The sequence below is a fragment of the Centruroides sculpturatus genome, unplaced genomic scaffold (assembly GCF_000671375.1).
Source record: "Centruroides sculpturatus isolate CEXI.00-Female unplaced genomic scaffold, Cexi_2.0 scaffold21, whole genome shotgun sequence".
NCBI classification, from domain to species: Eukaryota; Metazoa; Arthropoda; class Arachnida; order Scorpiones; family Buthidae; genus Centruroides; species Centruroides sculpturatus.
Genome location: NW_019384490.1, coordinates 644,779 through 665,066, shown reverse-complemented (window position 1 = coordinate 665,066; position 20,288 = coordinate 644,779). Strand labels below are relative to the sequence as shown.

The 20,288-nt window shown below is 29.7% G+C and overlaps 2 protein-coding genes across 2 annotated transcripts in view; one reads left to right on the top strand and one right to left on the bottom strand.

The window, feature by feature from the left end:
• The window catches only part of LOC111621735 (probable asparagine--tRNA ligase, mitochondrial), a 46,601-nt gene extending 37,727 nt beyond the window's left edge, over positions 1 to 8,874 (bottom strand). The window contains exons 1-3 of the mRNA XM_023363962.1: positions 8,459 to 8,874; positions 4,836 to 4,939; positions 2,852 to 2,972 (exon numbers count right to left, since the gene is read on the bottom strand). Coding sequence (XP_023219730.1) covers positions 2,852 to 2,972; positions 4,836 to 4,939; positions 8,459 to 8,644 — 411 coding nt within the window. The 5' untranslated portion in view covers positions 8,645 to 8,874. The remainder of the gene's footprint in view (positions 1 to 2,851; positions 2,973 to 4,835; positions 4,940 to 8,458) is intronic.
• A 176-nt stretch (positions 8,875 to 9,050) lies between these two features.
• The window catches only part of LOC111621734 (ragulator complex protein LAMTOR1-like), a 28,451-nt gene continuing 17,213 nt past the window's right edge, over positions 9,051 to 20,288 (top strand). Inside the window, exons 1-2 of the mRNA XM_023363961.1 lie at positions 9,051 to 9,170; positions 14,586 to 14,659. Of these exons, the coding sequence (XP_023219729.1) occupies positions 9,066 to 9,170; positions 14,586 to 14,659 (179 nt within the window). The 5' untranslated portion in view covers positions 9,051 to 9,065. The remainder of the gene's footprint in view (positions 9,171 to 14,585; positions 14,660 to 20,288) is intronic.

Genomic DNA, 20,288 nt, shown 5'->3' with positions numbered 1-20,288 from the left:
GTATAAATAGAAGCAGAGTTCTTTACCGTAAGCCTTAATCCTAACCATCTTCCTTCAGTGGGGTTGAATTTTGACATGTATATTATATAAAAATACGTGCGTATTCAAATGCAGCGTTGTGTATAAATTTCAAAGGAATCGGTAGGAACAAACGAACATTACATTTTTATTTATATAAATAGATAGATGATCTGCTTTAGTTCATTTTCACAGAAAAGCATAATGCCTCACAGAAAAGCAAACTTAGGGCGTCGTACTCGTAGCGCCATCTGTTGGACATAAAAGCCTTAACCTAGATTATATCTTTTAATTTATATGAATGTTTACTGGAAAAATATACAGCCTATGTCCACCCTGAAGTTCCATTCTAAATATTGGTGAAAGAATTTTTGAAATCAGATGAGTAGTTTAGGAGATTACCTGCTGCATACAAACTTACTTACAAACATTACCTCTTTATAATATTAGTATAGAAGTATAGATAATAAAAATACATATATACACAGTCTTGCATTTTTATTAATCATGTTTTTTCTGTTTGTGGGGGTTAAAGATTCTGTCTAATGTCAATTGCTTTTCTCTCTTCTTCAGGATTTTTCAGAAGTAATTAATAGCTTTATAATTGTAGAGATCCCTAAGCCTATTTAACCTCAATCTGGTTTGGATGCCATTCTAAGACCGTTGTTCTGACATCCTCCCACTTCTTCAAAAGATGTTTAATAGCAGATATCAGCATTAATCCTCTTTTTCAGAAGAAAGCATTTTCACCGAGTTTTTTGGTGTTATTCATTCAAGAGTTCTTGGCGTTCTTCTGTCATCAGATCTGTTTCAGGTTCTGTTATGAGCTCTTCAATGTTCTTTATTTCTCAGATGTAATTTTTGTTACTCCTTTAGCTGCTTGAGTCTTCTTGATTATACTGTATCTTTCTTAGATAAGAGTGAACTGTGGCCTACTGTAGACCTGTTCAAGCCATACTTCCCAGCAACATCAGACATCTGCCCACTCTACTTTTGCTATTATACTCTCATCTTTTAAAAATAAAAACCGAAGCAATACTTAACGAGTGCCTGCCCAACTACTATAAAAGAATTGTTCCTGTCAGAAAAATAAAAAGTTGGAATTACAAGGGAGAGTTTCAAAATTTGGATAAATACTATCCGATCAGTATATAATGGGTTGAGTGTCGATGTCAATGTCTCCCGTGCTCAGAAAAGTTTCGAATTGTTGCCCGAAGACAAGGAAAGATCAATCAGTATTCATTATTTTATGTCGCTTCTTCTTGTGTTTGTTCTGTTAGGTGTACATTGTCCGAACATAAAAATCTTTTGCGAAAGTGTTCGTTATCCAATTTGTTCGTAGTCCAAACTGTTTGTTAATTAACCGATCACCCAATGTACTTTCATTTGTAACATCATATTCACTAGTGTGATAAGCCCTAAAATTTAAAGAATTGATTAAATCATCACAAAATTTAATGTAACTTTTATAAAGGACAAAAAAAAATGAATAATATTTTTAATTTTTAAATACCGTATTTACTCACATATAAGATGAGGATTTTATTCATTTTTCACTGCTTCAAAAACCTAGGTTGTCCTATACATGCAAGCAAAGGATTCTTTTTGTTTTTGCAATAAGTTTTGAAAACTGTGTATTTGCATTTTTTTTACCTGATTCTCACCTTCTGGTGTTTAAAAACAAAAGTATTTTATCTGGGCCATTTGAATTGTTCTTGTGTATTGTCAGGAGTAAAGATGAATAGCAATATGAAAAGCAAGGCTTTTGAACTGAATTCAAAAATTACACAAAAACCCGATATAAGTTTTAATTCATTCCCACGTGAAAACAAGATTATTTGGAAATCAGAATTTAGAGAAACTCATAAGTGTAATCGACAGAGAGTGGATTTGACTGTTACGAATTGGCAAAAAAGGTTCCCAATTATCCAGCCTTACATAAACAAATTATGTTGTCGATTTTACAAGATTACAAAATAAAATTTAAAATGCTAGTAATTTTTGCTGAACAATGATGTGCATTTACATGCATTTGATATATTATTTATGATTAAACTAAATAAAATTAGAATTGTATTAATAAATCTTATTTTCTTTATTTTGATCTTTAAATCACACCTCATCCTATATGCAAGATCTTATATGCAAGTAAATACAGTACTGTATATACAATATACTAATGACAGTTTTAATCAAATTGATTAAAATTTGTTTCAATTTTTAAAATTTTATTATTATTATTATTATTTTTTTTTTATTGTATGTTTAGCATCAGCTGTAAAAAAAAATTATCTAATTTTAAGATGCGTGAATTATTTTTAGTTTTTAAAATATATATTTATCCTAGAGATAATATCACTATATTCCTTCAATAAAGCATGTCACAATTTATCACAATTATATAAAGTATTATTACTTTTAAGATTATATTTATTCTTTGTCTGTAACCAGAAAAAAACTAACATAATCCAGCTGAAATGCATATTTAAACTTAACAAGAAAAGAAGAAGAGAATGTTGAGTGAACTTAGTTTTTTGATTTTGCAGTTATCTGATGCAAAATTTGGTTATATAAGACATTGACTATGTCTTGCATAACCAAACTATCATTATCAATATCATGCAGGTTATCATTGATAGAGTTGAAGGAATGTTATATTTAAAATAAATTCTACTGTCCAAATTATCAAAAATAATTTTATTTCTAAACTTTTACAATAAAAACATATTAACAATTTAAATCTGATTAAATTTTTAATAAATAATACTTTAAAATTCATTTATTGTCATCAATTAAGTAAATATAGGAATATAATTGAAAAATCCATACTTACTAGTCCATCACATTTACCAAGGACATTCAAAGAACAACATTTTAATTCAACTTCTTGATTTTTATGGGTACTTTTTGCTAAAACACCTTCAATTTGCACTGAGCATCCAAATGAAATTTCCCTATATTTTTAGATATTAAAAAGGTCATTCTAGAAATATTAAATAATCCAATCATAAACATTTACTTATTTTGTATATATCATCATCAATACAAATTCCATCAAAAACCCATCAATAGTTTTATTTAGAATGTTTTCAAAACTAAATATCCCATCCTCATCAATATAAATTTATATCTCTAAATTCTAAAAAAATAAAACTTGCTATTATTATAACAGAAAAACTAAAAAGGAAATGCTCCATTTATGTTTTAAAAAATTCTATTATACCAAGATGCAGAGTTTTTTAGAACATAATTGGAACAATGTAAATTTGGCTTATTGAAAATGGAATGTTAAGACCAGATACTATTTAAACTTTTTCGATTTAAGTTTGTGTTGATAATATGTTAATAGTATGGAGTTATCATTATATATAAGTATGCTACTAGATGTGTAAGAAACATTCAAAAAAATAAGTTACATTTCTCCCCCAAAGATGGCAGCATTGCACAACAAGAATGAAGCTTGCATAGAAGAGAGTTGAGGTTCACAGCTTCCTACGGTGGCATTTTTGTTTGAGTAACAGCAAGCTTTGCTGCATAGTACGAGAACAAAATGGCACTTCAGCTGGAAACTTACGCCAATGGTTGAAGTACATGGAACAGTACATTTTTTTGTTCGGAAAACATCTCATATGTATGGAGATTCATTGTGAAATGTTGGTAGTGTATGAGCCATATACCATGTCACATCGAACCATAGTGAAATGGAGCCAGCAGTTTGAAGATGACTGGACAGACTTGACTGATCAGGAATGTCTGCACTGTCTGGTCTCACTGTTAGCCTTCTTTGAAAGAAGGACAACAGTGAGACCAGACATAGTGCAGTTGCAGACATGATTCTCAGCAATTGCACAGTGACTGTCGCACAATTTGCTCAAGAGTTGGGAATATCTGTTAGCAATGATCATTCTATCGTCTCATTGACTTCCTCAATGTTATGCTGTGGAAAGTAATGATTTCCTAAGCTACATCATTATGAGTGATGAGGTACAGGTGAATCATTTCACCACAGGAACAAAGTGAGCATTGATGGCATAAGACACACACATCATTGTGAGAACAAAATGCAAAGTTGCCCCATCAGCAGGTCATGGCCACTGTCTTCTTCAACTGCAAAGGAGTTGTGTATCAGAGCTTTTGTGGAAGGGCACAACCATTAATGCTGAGTCACACTGTGAAACACTGAGTGCTTTGCGCAAAACTGTAAAAAACAAGAGGCGTGGAAAGTTAAGCAAAGACATTGTCCTCTTGCACGATAATGCAACACCTCACAAGGCACATACAACATAAACTTTTCTTAGCAGTTTTGGATGGGAGATCTAGCAGCATCCAGCCTACAGTCCCGATCTGGTGCCCTGTGATTTTCATGTGTTTGGGAAGCTGAAACAACATCTGGGTGGATGCCAATTTGTCAACAATGACCAGATTCAGACAGCTCTACTGGCTCAATGACCAAGGAGTGACTTTCTATCATCAGGATATCAAACAATTAATGCAACATTCTGACAATGTTTATAGCAACTGGTTTATATAGAGAAATAGTGTGGTGTATGTGTGTCATATTGTCTGGTAGTGCTTCTCTCAATAAAGTGTTCTTGACCTACATTGTTTGAGTGTAACTTACTTTCTGAATGCTCCTCTCAATAGCATATTATATATGCTATCTGTCTAATATTTAAAATAATATATAAGGTACAGTTCATAAGAACAAATTGAAGTAGAAAATCTCAAATTGACTACATGCTTAATAATTTCCTACATAAAATCAAAAATATAATTTTTACAGTGATTTACCTCAAATTTATTTTTATATTACTTACGTCTTTCCATTTTCATCAATTACTTGCAAATTTTCTAAACAAGATCCATCATTAATATCTATGAACATTATATTTTTATGTTTTCTTAATGCTTTTATCCATCCCTTAAAATTTCAAATAATATTTATTAATTAATATAATTAACAATATTTACATTTTATTATTAATAATTAGTTTATTAATTATTTAATATAAATTTTATTGAACAAAATCATTAATTAAAAAGCTTTTATAAGTGTCAATATTTTAATTTATTAACTCTGAATAAAAGATTTTGATACAGTATTGCTAAAAGCATCTCAATTCAATATTTCTTTTATAAGTACAGAAATTTAATTTTTGCATTATAAGTGGAGTTATTGTTACTTAATTAACATTGCATAAAAATAATATCAAAAAACCATACATTTTTATTGAGTTAAATCATATATGCTTTTAAATCAAGATATAAATGAGCAATTATCTATTGTGACATAGTCACAATGCTGGGCTGCAATTTTTAATCATATTCTTAATTTATTCAATTTAAAATGTGTTTGTCATCTCAAATTTGTAGTGTATTGTTCCTATACAACATACTTTTGCTGATAACAATAGAGTCATGCCAGTAATCTATGTAACTCCATTCAGGGGAAAATTTTTCAATTGAATTCATGTGACTTCCTGTCTGAACCAGAAGTTTGTATATAGTTAATTGGGGCCTCCTGCCCCTAAGTTTTCCACATCTGGTCTTGACTTTAATCTATCTAGCACCATTCTTGAGATTAGAGGACAAACAGTGAAAATTTATAAGGCTGCAATTTGAAAAATTGTAGCCTAAAATGTTATTTCCAATCAGCTACTAAAGTTTGTATATTTCATTTCATGCTTTGCAGCATTGATACTCAAACTTATGATTGGTGGCTAAATTACACATAAATCAGGCAAATAGATAGGCAGGTCACAAATATTTTTTACATTCCATATATATTAAAAAAAACATAGCCTAATTCTATAATTTACAAAGAGATGCCAAACTTGCTTGCAGGTTGAATCAACACATGCTGAAGCCATATATGCCCTGGGGAGCCATAATTTCAGCACCACTGCTTTACAGGATTCAGTGTTAAGAAATAAATAAGTATACTATATCAATGGTGGATAGAAGGGAAGGGCTACAGAGACTTAATTCGTCTCCGTTGACAAAAATTTTAAATTTATTTATTTCTAATTTCAAAACATTGCTTTTAAAAACATTTATAATGGCAAATATGATTTATTGGATCATCTGCAATACAATCAATTGTGCACACATTAATAAAAAGTACTTATTAATTACTCAAATACTTTTAATTGTTGAGTAAGTGCCTTCTTCATTGGATACTTTCGGATCTGCCACTATAAGGTATATAGAAGCTACTTTTAAGGCCAATTAGCATGGTCATGCAATTTCTGCAATTGAATTTGTACAAATAAATCATTGTGTGTAAACAGAAACTTGAAGTTTGTAAAAGTCAAAAAGTTTGACTTTGTAAAATCTGTTCTGCCGTATATTTTGAATGAAGTTGGCACATTCAACTGACTGTAAATCAGTATCCAAGAACATATGAAAAGTTTCATATTCAAATGTATTAGCACAAGATCTGTCTGGTACAGTACTTCAATATACTCTGTTCTGTTTTTCAACAATGTCAATAAAACAAAAAGAATTTCTTGCCAAATTTATTGAACTCTATAAATCATTTCTGTCTTTGGTAAATTAAATCCAAAGAGTATAGTGATTAAAATGAAAAATCTAAAGCTTACAAAGTTCCAATTGGACCTATATATTTTGGACCAACTAGAAGCAAAACTAGCCAACAGACTAAACTGAATATATAAACAGGGTTATCAATTCAGTTCATTTGAGTGTTTTTATATGTTGAGTCAGTTTGAACAAATTGCATGTCTAAATGGAACTTTATAAGTACATTGTATAGGTATAATTTTATCTCTAAATGAGACAGTTGGTATACTTATATAATGAACTAACTGGATAAATATACTACGAATAAAACAGACCTTTAATAATCCAGCTAATAAAAATTAATAAAGTAAAAATGTTTTCAATCATTTCTTAATGATCTTCTTCAGTTACCATTTTTGTTAAAAGACATTTTTTTGGCTTAATTTATATTTTTCGTTTATTTTATCAGCATAGCTACTTTTCCATTATTTATATTTTAATTTCGTATTTATGTTCTCTTTTGTGTTCGATTTATTCTATGTTATGGTAACTGAAGAAGATCATTAAGAAACGATCTAAAAAATTTTTACTTTATTAATTTTTATTAGCTGGATTATTAAAGGTGTTTTTTATTCGGAGACAGTTGCTACCTTATCAAAGCTATAAACCAGCGGTTGGCAACCTTTCTCACCTCATGGACCACTAAAGTCACAATTTTGAATCCCACGGACCATTATTGAATTTTTTAAACAATACAAAATCTGTAGAATAATGATCACAAAAGTTCAATTTTATTATATTAATACGAAACTCGCATGTTTAATTATAACAAATTAATGCAAGCCTAAAGTTCATTGCTGCTTGTTTGAAACAAGTTTATGGATTCTTTGCACTTTTCCATGAAGGACGACAATTGCACTCACAATATTGTTTATTGTTCATTATTTACTGATAACAGTCACTTGATTTTTGGTTTTAGATTCAAATAAAAAACCCAATGAGTGTAAAAAGCAACTAAGCATTTTGCATTTCTTTCGTAATATTTTGCATAACTTTCAGTTGATCAATGTTCAAATTTCTCCACGGTCCATTGGTTGCTGACCATTGCTATAGACCATATCCATAGAAGCAAAAACAGTCAAAGGAATCATATCTCTACATATGACCCTACACAGAATACAGCCCCAAAATCAGCTTACTTCCAGTTTGCACAAGATCAGGGTTGCATTGCTCCACTAAGACTATCGTGTTTAAGTATTTAATCCATACAACTATGCTGGCTTTGAGGAGCCCTTTTGATTGTTCATAGAGTATTTGATGTTATATAGCTTTAGGGGGTGTTGGTAGTTTCCCCCATGCAGGCACTGAGATGTGAGCAACAGTGAGAACCAAAGTGTACATGTGGAGCATCAGTCAATGCAAGTGACAGCAAGTCTTGACCAATGTGGAGCATGGAAAATAGACAATATACTGGTTCACAGTAAAAATTGACCTTTGGAGGCAAATATCTTGCAAAGGGTCACACACAGGTATGGTTTCATTGACTTTTTTGATCATACAAGCAGGTCTGAACTCTGGTGGATGGCAAATTCCTCATTCAGAGTTGTATATACATACAAATTGGGTCAAACTTTTTGGTAATTTAGAATAGGTTAGGTTAGAACGTGGATCCCCACTGTGCGGCCATGGCAGTGCACATAAGTGAAGTTTGACTACAAATTGTATATACATAATTTACCTAAACTTAACTTCTACCCTATGTATGCATTATTCATAGACCGTAGTTTACTAGCTGGCTTTATATCGATATTTTAAGTCAATAAATTAACTTTCCAGATTATAAAACCTGCAAAAACTTAAATATTAGTAATTATACTACTAAATTAATCATTTAAATTATGCATTGAAATAAACATACTTTTACTGAAATTTCTCTTTCTATTGGTTTCAGTGTTAATAATTCTTTCACAGTGAAATTTTTATTATTAACATTGCCTGGCTCCAAATTCGTATGTACATAACTAGACCAATTTTTAATGCACGAAAACGTAATATTACAATTATTACGTCGTAAAAACAAATGTTTCGGTATTAGAATCTTCATCTTTGATTAACATTTTAATAAATTAAAACACCATCTTCGTCTTCAGTTAAAATAATAACGACGACATATTCCCCCTTTTCTCCTTCAATTATTACAGATTTGGTAAGAAAGCAGTCGAAAACTTAATCGTTTCTTAATTCAAACTTAAAATTTCATTTCTAAATAATCACATGTACGGGTTACGAGTTACAGTTGAGCAGAAGCTTAATCACGTGTATCCAACAAGTTTTGAAAATCGCCCTCTAGCGACATTTAAATTTATTATTATTTTTTTTTCTTTTCGTATTTAATCTAATCTGTTTTACCTCAAATATATAATCGGTTAAGTTTAATATAAATTAATTTAAAATTATATAACTATTTTAATTTATTTTCGTAAATATTGTTTTATATAGATATATGTCTTGGTCATGTGACTGTGATGACGTTTTATTTTCAGTTGACAAATAATGGATTAAATGTAGTTTATCAGAGAGAATGCGAAATGGGTTGTTGTTTCAGTAAAGATGAAGATAAAAATTCGCAAGTATGTCGACAAATATCTACACCATCTTATAATTTATATTTTCCTATACATCTTGTATCAGTTTAAATTTAAAATCAATCATTTAAATAACTTTTCATGTTGTTTTTAAATTAATTATAATTAGAATTTAATTACTTATTAAAATTTTTATTTATATCATATATAATGCATTACAACATGTATATAAAGTGTAAATGTGTATACAGTACATACAAGTATTTTTACTTGTATTTTATTTTAAAATAATTTAAAAATAAAACTTTATCCTGTAATTATCTTTGTACTGTCAGAGGATAAATAAGTTTATTTTCTGTATATGTTTTATACTTTTATGTAATATTTAATGTAGTTTTATGAATATGAACTTTGCTGTATTGCTATTTTTATAATAATATTATATTTTAAATATTTATGAAATAAGTATTTTGTTATATTGTTGTTTTTACTAAAATATATTTGAATAACAGTAAAATTCTACCTACACATTTTTATAATGTAGCTGATTATATATACTTGAATCAAACTTATGAAGTTATTTATTAAATTTCTTACATAATCTATGATTTTTAAATGGAATTTTTGTTATTTTTCAATTTGGATTATTATAAGAAACAGTTTGTGAATAGTCAAAAAGTTATTGATAATTCGTAATTTAAACTGACTGAAAGGCTAAAAAGATATTGTTACTAGCATGGCTTTTTTTCACATTACACATGACTAATGCAAGATTAAATATTACTCTACAGTATTCGTTTGATGATATAATTCACTCTTACAAATTTCATGTTAATTTATATTTCAACTGAAGTATTTAAATAATTTTAAGAAGAAACTTTTGATTATTTAAAATAAACTATTAATATTAATAGCTAATAATAAGAGAAATTCAAGAAACTTATTTCAAAAATATTTTTATGAAATAATTAAATAATTTGATGTTTTTTTAGGATTTAATTATTTTATTATTGGGATATGATATATGTTATAGAAGTTAATCAAACTTATGATTAAATTACAGTCGACCCCCCCTATAACATTGTTGATTATTCCATTTTATATGAATTCCATGTTGTACAAGTCACTTAGATTTTACAAATATGTGAGCCGTTCACAGCCTGGCACACATATTTGTAAAATCTAAGTGACTCGTACAACATGGAATTCATATAAAACGGAATAATCAACAGTGTTGTAGGGGAGTCGACTGTATAGCCTAATTGGCATTATATTGTTGATATATAATTATGTATATTATACTTGTATTATATGTTAATTAATTATTAATATTTTAAATATTCAAGACATTTGTCTGTATAAACTGAAACTGAACATTTCATGAAGTTAGTTCTTTTACTCTATATACATATATATATAAACAATAACTCATAACCCAATTTTAATTGATTAAAGCCAAATTTGCCAATGATTATTAACATAGCCCAATAGTAACCCAATAATTTTGCAAAGATCATTTGGCTTTACTCCATGTGTTTTGAAAGGAAAATTGTATTATTGTATTATATTGAAAATTCTAATAAACTAAAAATGATTCTTGATTATAATTGACAGTTTAAATAATTAAGAATCAATCATTTAAAAATATTGTTAAAGCGTGGTAAAAATAGCAAATTTTTACTATCAACTAGCTTAAATAAACTACATTTTAATGTTTGATAAGATTAAATATAAATATATATTTAATGATAAGATTAAATATATATTTAATCTTATCTTAATCAATGAAGATTTTGATTCAGAAGTGTAACTTACTATTGTTTATAGGTCATTTTGTGAACTGAAGTTTGGCTTATTATTATTTTTTTTTTTATTATTAACAATTCTATATTTATATTTCTTGTATTGTTAGAATTTCTGAAATTATATGATGAGTATGTATATTCCTGAATAATTAGAAGGATAAACTTTAAAAAAACAAATTGTAATAGTACAGTACATAAGTAAAAAAAACAAAACCTTTAAACAATCCAGCAAATCGAATTTTTTAATATCTTAAAAAATTTGCTGGATTATTACAGTACATAGATAAATGTTATGTAAAAAGTTTAAATGTCTACTTTTTTATTACTATTTGTTTTTGATTTACCATATAAAGTCAATGTTTCCCCTGAGAATTGTATGACACATTCTTGATATAGCCTGAATATTTCTATTTTATATAACAGTACATTCATATATGAATCTATTCAATATCAATCTGAGACAAATGTATATGAGATATTGCTAATTTTAGTGGCTGAGATGATTTTTAAAAAAAATAAAAATACCATTTTTTAGCATCAATAGTTTTATATATCTTGTCTTCTGTATTACATGTAAAGGCTTCTCAAACATTTTGAACAATACTTGAGTTATGTTGTTTCTATTTTGAGAACAAGGCCAATGTATGATAACATTCAAAAAACTTGTGATTCAGAAAAATGCACTTCATTGTTTGTTTTCTTTCCTTGTTTGTGATACATAGTACAATCCAAAAGTTCGGGGACTTGGCTTAAAATTCCTTACCTTAAAAAGTTTATATTGCTGATGCACAACCACCTTCAAAGTAATCACCTTAGGCAACGATACACTTTTGCCAGCACTCATATAACTGCTGGAAGCCATTTTTTGAAACCTCCCGTAAGGCCTCCTGCGATGCTGCTCTCACCTTATCCGATGACACAAAACGGCGTCCCTGCAAATGCTTTTTCATTGATGGAAACAAATAAAAATCACACGGGGCTAAGTCCAGTGAATAGGCGGGGTGTGGAAGCACATTAATTTGAGATTTGGTGAGAAACTGTGTGACCATTTGGGACTGATGTGCAGATGCGTTGTCATGCAGAAGGTACCAGTCTCCACTTTGCCAGATATGCTGCCATTTACGATGAATGGATTCCCTCAAATGACATAAAATGTCTAGATAATTGAGAGACCAACTCAACATTTTCCTCGTTCTGTGAAGTCAAAGGTCAGCCAGAGCGTTCATCATTTGCAATGGATTCTCGGCCCTCTTTAAACCTTTGATTTCACCATGGTAGAATCACCGTACATCTTTCTTAGCAATTTTAAAGTCTTCATAGATGTTTTACCTAAATGCTGACAAAATTTAATGTTGCAACGCTGTTCTTGAAACTCTATTTTTATTACATCGCAAAACAAAGGTACTATCTCCAAAAAAAAAAAAACAGCATTTGCAGTTTAATCATGTGACATGGGCAAAATCAACCTGAACACGTAGGGGTGGTTTGATAGAATCCATTTCATACGCTATAACTTTAAATACATGCTTTTGTTGTCATACATTACTGCAGTCCCTGAACTTTTGGATCGTACCACGTATTACTATTCTAAACCAAGCAGAATTTATCATTGGAGTCTATTGATACAAAGTTTATCTGTTTACAAAAAATACTGTATTATTTATTGACAATAAAAAAAATTATATACACACAAAATAAAAATAAATTCAATGCAATTTTTGACATTGCATTCCTTTTATAATATTGTCAATATCTGCTTTTATGGTACTAGTCTTAATTGTAAGAATGTTGGTTACATGGGAATCACTCAACCTACTTCTTTCAGCAGTTTTGATGTTTTTCATGCACGAAAAGAATTGTTCACAACAGTATGTACTACCCCACATGCATAACAGTTTTCTACATAAAACAATTTTCTAACACCAATTAAGACATCAAAGTGTATCCAGTGATCCAGTGAAACAAGAATAATTTTTACAACATACTTTACCAAAATAAATAAAAATGTACCTAAAAAATTTGGGGTGCAGTGGGCCACATAAAATATTAAGTGGGCTGCAATGTGGACGTGGTTGGGCATCCCTGTCCTAGACCATAATCCATTATCCATAGAACTTCAGGTCACCTGCATAATCAATTTAAGCACACACTGTTTATTTTCAAAAATGTTTATTATTTTAATAATAGTATATTCTTCTGGCATACTGTCAATTATTCTTTATTAAATTTTTAAAATATTTACAGTCATTTAATACTGTACACATATATTGTGTGTACAGTAGAATCTGCTTATTGTTGTCAGTCATTTAATGTTATCAGAATTAGTTCAGGTGGTTCTATTATGTACAGTACATTAGATAGATACAGTAATCAAAATTATTACTTATCATACATGTTACAGACTGTACTATTCACTAACCTTTGCCTTTAACATTCACATGACTTATGAAAGCAAAAGTTATCAGAAACTTTGCTTATTGTAATTAGGGTTTCAGTTATCATCATCATCAAGTAAATGGGCACTTTTAAGCCATCTTTTCATACTATAAGTCTCAGCATGTGGCTGATAACATACTCTCACTGCACCAGAAGTGACATAAAGAGCAACTCATGAAATGTACGACACAAAGTGTGCTATTTTCAAACTCTCAGAAATTATTTTCAATATTTTGCATTAAAATCTCACGACCCCAAGATTTCATTAAGCGACCCCCAAATAAGGTCACGACCCATAGTTTAAGAAGCCCTGCTGTAAGACATTGGTTATTGTTATCAGTATAGACAAGTTTTATAGTCATTACAATAAATGAATTTTACTATGTAACTAATATTTATATAAAGAATTATTATAATGACAACATAGATGTGGTGGGTAGAGCAGAACAATGTGAGATGCTGTGTTGGACTGCAAAAGATTTTCAGAGATAGAGACCATATAATAAAATACTCTTAATTAAAGTATCCTCTATTCAATGCTGTCTGGAGGGATATCTAGCAGTCCATACTCAACCAAATGTATGCTGACATTTCTGCAAGGAAAAAATTTAGAATTTTAAATATTCTGATTACTGATGTAATAAGCCAACAACTACCAGATTATATTTGTACATCAGGTTTTCTAGTTGTTGATATATTTAAAAAAATAACTGAACTTAGTTTAAAAGTAATTAATAAGTACCAAGAGTGTTCTTTATGATTAAAGACTTTTGAAAATTACAGTAGAACGCTGATTATCCAAATTGATTTATTCTACAGGTGATTCAGATAATTGAAAATTTAGATAACTGAATTAACATGTAAAGAATGAAATTACAGGGTAACAGAACAGTATTGTACATATACTATATTTATTCATCAATGTCCTAGTAGCATCCTACTAATCATTTGGATCTGTCACAGCAAATAGGCATCATTGATCCTGCAAATGCATGGTGTAAGAGAATTGCAGTGTAACATCAATGAAGAAGAGAGAAAAGATGGAAAGTGGTGGTTCAGCTAACTTGACATTTGGTTAATCAGAGTTTTACTGTAGTTTTGGTTTTTTTAATAGTTTATATCAAAATGGATTTATTTTTCTGATTATGATTATTTTAGAAGTAAATTCTAGTTTAGAAGTAATTTTTAATTATATTGTAATATTATATTTTTTTAATAGTATGGAGAACCTACTGAAAGAACAACACTACTTGGAAATCCTGTCAGTAATACTACATGTAGGCCATTTCAAAGGTGATTTGTGAATTACGTGGAATTATTTTAAATTATAAAAGTATTTTTCTGTTTAACTTTATCATATAGCAAGTATATATATATAATTAAGATGTTTAAAAAATTGTTTTTTACTACTAAAATATAACACTTGAGCTTTTATCAAGTCAAAAAATGTTCTGAGTGAAATAATAATCTATCTATAGAATATATACATAAATATAATTTATTCTTTTAATAAACAAGTCCTATTTCTTTTTAATATAATTAACTGTGTATTTATCCATCAAAATTTTCATATTATTACATCCAAAGAATTGAATCAAATACGATATAACACAATACTAAGTAACGTATGGTCCCCAACTTGTTCATGTTAAATAAATTTGCTATTGAAATGACATAACATAAAATTCAAAATTATAGTAATTAAATTTCAATGTATCTGTTAAAATATAATTGATTTGCAATTGTTATTGCTAATATCAATAATGGATAAGCATTTAAAAGTGTATTTTACAAAATGGTATAGAAATATGATTATTAAAAGGCTAAAGAAATATATTTATAAATGTTTAATATATAGTTTTAATATTTTTCATATTTATATTGTTAATTATTATTTAAAATTTAATAAAATATAAATTAATATTGATTTCAATGTTTTTAAAAAGTGCATTATTTTAACATGAAAATTTCTTTTTCATTAGGAGTTAGAAAACTATTGTGTATAATGAATGAATCATGAATTTGATTTTGTGATTTCTTAGCTTAAAAAGTTATTAATTAATTAAGAAGGTAATGTTGCTAGACTCTGCCTGATCTTAAAATAATATCTTTTTGTTGCAATTCAACTAATTTGATATTAAAGATACAAATTTCTAACTGAATAGATGATTATAATAGAACTGCATTTTTAATTTAATACTGAAATGGTACCTAATAATAGTAAGGATATACTAGTAGACTGAATTTGAAGTGTTTCTGTGAGCAATTTCCAATAAAAAATAATTTTTAGTTTATAGTTTATATATTCTGTATGTATCTTAGAAATGATTATTGATAATATTAAGAATATTATGGATAAGTTTTACAGGAATAAAATATGATCTAAAGCAATTGGTATAACAATAATAATGAAATGATTTTTGGGTACAAGCAAATGTTAAATATCAATAAATTAAACTTTGTTTAGCAATAAATTAAAAAATCTTTTAGTAGATGAAATGAATATAAAAAAAATATAGATAGATATTCAAGCACTTCAGGGTAATTTAAATGTATTATCAAGAATACATATAAAATTCAGTCCAATGCTGTTGCTATGGAAGCAAGTGTGTAAATAAATATGGTAGCTATAACTAAATAAAATACAACATATAAAATGCATAAAAATTACAAATTTTTAAACAAATTAAGCAAAGTAAAAGACTTTCCTTTTGATGTTAAATAACTTTAATTATGAGATGTCCACACATCTTGCAAGTCTCTCACTGGTCTGCCATCAGCATTCATGGCATTATGTGTTGGCAAACACTGTGCATGTTTAATTGATCATACAGGATGGTATAGCAGGAATTTTGGTTGAAAGTTGTCTTGGCAATCTACTCAATTGACTGCCATCTTTTCGACCTCACAATCTTGTGTACAACCAAGACTTTCTCCTAGATGCTGATGTTAACAGATGACCACTTCACAAATCATCAGCAATACTTTCCTGTTCCTCACGAAAGCATTTATGCCAGTCATAAGCTTGAGAATGCTTCATGGCAGATTCTTCCATAGGAATCTAGAAGCATCTTCAAGGTCTCAGAGGGTTTTTCCCCCAATAATACACAAAGTTTGATATTTGCATGTTGTTCTTTCACAGCCTTCATCGCTACACTGTTTCATGATGTCTCACTAACATGACCTTTAGTGAGTGGTAAGTGTTGTCATCTTCACAGCGAATAAAGAGTTATTTGAACATGTTTCTCTATTTCTGACATATTTAGCTAAGATATGCATTACATGTTCCCTTTTTCATTGCCTTTAATTGACTAACCCAGCATAATTCTGGGAACTTTTGAAGCTATCTTGTATAACAGTTTTCTTACATGAAAATTTGCATGTATGAGGGTAATCCCAAAAGTAAGGTCTCCTATTTTTTAGAAATACAAAGAAACATTTATTTTCAATAATGTTTACATTATTTTAAAGCTTGAACATTTATCTATTTTTCTACATAATCGGCATTTCAAGTCAATGCATTTTTGTAGACGTTGTGGCAATTTTTGTATGCCCATGTCATACCAGCTTGCTGCCATGTCAAGGAAGCGTTGAACCTCATCTTTCACCTCATTGTCGTTACTGAAACACGTTTCGACCAAATATTCTTTCAGGTGGTAGTCACTGGATGCCAAATCCAGACTATAGGGTGGTGGGTGATGATGTCCCATCCAAACTGTTGCAGGAGAGTGATGGTTTGACAAGTGAGCATTGTCGTGGAGAATGCTTATGCATAATCCTATGAATAATGTTTTGGGAAACTCCAGGAATCAAAATGCAGATATTATCTAGAGTAATCTTCCAATCTTCATACATGGTTTGCTCAACTTTTGCAACTGTTTCGTCAGAAATTGGCAGTCTTCTGCTTCTTTCTTTATCATAAATTTCAGTATGACCAGCTGCAAACTCCATACACCACTTGCAGACATTTTTGACATCCGTGCATGACTTGCATCAATTGGCTTTTTGCACTTCCATCAATTGGCAATGAATTTCAATTGGTTTAACGCCTTTTGTGTTCAAAATTTGAATAACTGCACAAACCTCACACTTGGCGGTAGCACCAAGCAGGAGATCCATTACAGACAGCTGCCAAACCAAGACTGAGCATCCCAGTGTGGTGCATGAAAGCATGTTTGGGAGTGGAGAAACAACAAACACAACAGTGTTGCTAATAGCTGCACAAAAGTTCCCCTTCATCCCCAGTGTTTTGGAGACCTTACTTTTGGGATTACCCTCATAGTTGTAGTAAAAAGTAATTGCTCATTGATAATACCATCATTTTCTGGTTCATAACAAATTTTATGATTATAAATAGATTTATTTCAAATTTCTGAATTGTTGTAAATAAAGCATGTTTTTGCACCAAATTGCTGCTGTGGCTACGTGCCATAATTGTATAGTTATAGTTTATTTTTATTCAATATATTTCCCTTTGTCTTCATTTCTATTGTCTTTCTTTCTGGAAGTTTCTCCCTACTTTTGTTTAACGGCGTAACAGCAGGTGATCCCTTAGTAACAAGGGGAAGGTGTGCGACCCTCAGGGTATAACGGGGTCCATGAGGTCATTCTTGGGTGTAGTACGAGAGAGGAAAGGACACGAGGAAGGCTCTCAAAGTTTTTTTGGAACCGAGTGGAGACGAGACGGACCTTTCGAAGAGAAAAGAAAACGAGAATAGCGAAAACTGAGAAGGGTGTTTTCATTCATTCTAGAGTGTACAGCGAAATCGAAATTCCTTAGGAAAGTAATTTTCATTGCCTGTGAATCGAGAGGCTCACTCAACTTATGAAAATTCACCGTGAAAAACGCCGAATTTATTGGGTACCCGACTTTTTCTTTCTTCTCATCTTTACATTTCAACTTCTTTCTTGTCTTAGATCTATTTTTCATTTTTGTAGAATACAAAAATGAAAAATAGATCTAAGACAATTTTGTATTTTGGAAGAACTAAGTATAATAGTCATTCAACTAAGGAAGAATTGTCGCGTTATATAATTTGTTCGTTGAATTTTTGTTACTAAAATTAAGTAATAAGTTAAGGGATAGAGTTTGTAGCTGGCATCCGATCAATATTCCTGTATTTTGTACGCGAATTAAAGACTCTCATATCGTAAAAGTTGTGTTTCTTTGTCCACGGTATTCATGATCCTCACACTGCATTTTTATACAATGTTGGCCAAAAAGAAATGTGTGGAATAATCAATGGTTTCTAACTCAATAACCAAACTAGACTTTAAAAAATGGATGAGCATTTGCTTTTCAAGTGTGTGTGTGTGTGTGCACATGTGTTTGAGTTTGAATCAATGGCTTGCTTTTAAACTTATGATGTCCACTGGTTTGGAAATAGAAGTATAACTTATTAATTGCAAGATGTAAAAAAAGAGAAAGAGAGAGAAGTTATCTGTGTCTTCTTGGTTGAGGTATCAGGGTCAGGTGTTATTAATCATTATCATCTCAACTAAAACAGCTTAAGTGTCTTATGTAAATACTGTCTGCCAATTTGAAATGAACTATTTGTTTTTTTTAATTGCATATTGGTTAAAATGTTCTCTGGCAACATGCCAGAGAACATTTTAACCAATTTGCAACTGTAGCCAATTTTGTATCTTCTATATTTTTGTATTTTATTAAGCTTATCTTTGTATTTTATTAAGCTTAACACACAAACAAAAAGACATCATGTTATGTTTTATTATGTCCAGATGATTTCTTAACATTACAAAAGTAAAATTATTTGGGCCATTTTTGATACTGTGAAAAAATTGTTGCAGATTATACATCATCAAAAATATGTAATTCACATATGTAATTCATTTTAGATCAATATTCCAATTATTAATTTTTAAATGCTTGTAAAATAGGACAGACAAGTCCTATATTACAAGTATTAACTCAAAAAAGAAAGAAAAGCTTCTTTTTTTTAGTTTAATTACTTGGGTACTTCATTTATAAATTTACTAGCAGATGAGCATGGCGTTTCTTGGACAAAATGTAATGATAGCAAAGATTAAGATTATTAGATTTTAGCCAATCTTACCCATTTTTACCAAGTGCAAAAATTAGGTCCCCCCCTCTTTTGAGACTAATTAGAAAATTTTTAGATATCTGCTTACCACATCGGGATAACGATAATTAAGACTCACTGCAACCACCAACTAGTGCGTAGTACCACTAAGTGATGAATAATAAATGTTTTTGTAACTCTTTCTGGGTTATTCTTCAGGTTTACTAAATTCGAAAAAATAAGCTGGATCTTCCAGACTCATTCATAAACAAAAATTCGAACATAAAATTGAACATTAAGATGGAGTTCGAATAAAGCAAACTTATGTGCATGTGCTTCCCATGTTAACTTTATATACGATGGAACACTAAATATTGTTGAGAATTTTTAGAAGGGTCTAAAAATATATTTGATTTCCCGCATAAATGCATCTAAAATAGTCAAAAAATCTTACTGGAACTAAATCAAATAATATAAGTAAACAATGCCTTTTTAACAGTCCAGCAAAAACATTTAATTCTCTAAAACGTTTTCGACTAATTTTAGCGGCCTTCATCAGTTACTCCAATATCAAAAAGAACCAAGTATTCGAAATTTACATAATACAAAATTAAATAAAATTAAACTGCGGCTGCGTAGAACAACAGAAAAAATAAAAATAAATAAATAAATAAAAATAAACAAATAAACTTAAATAAATAATAATGCCATCATCATGGATACATATATTAACTTGTGTCAGTATAAAATGACTTCCAAGCAGTTGCCAAACCTTCTGCATCTCTGTGATTAATACATTCCGTGGCTATATGCGCTTTATGTATTTCTATTTTTTCAAGATGCTTCATCGCTTGTAATGATCTCGTGGCCCTAACGAT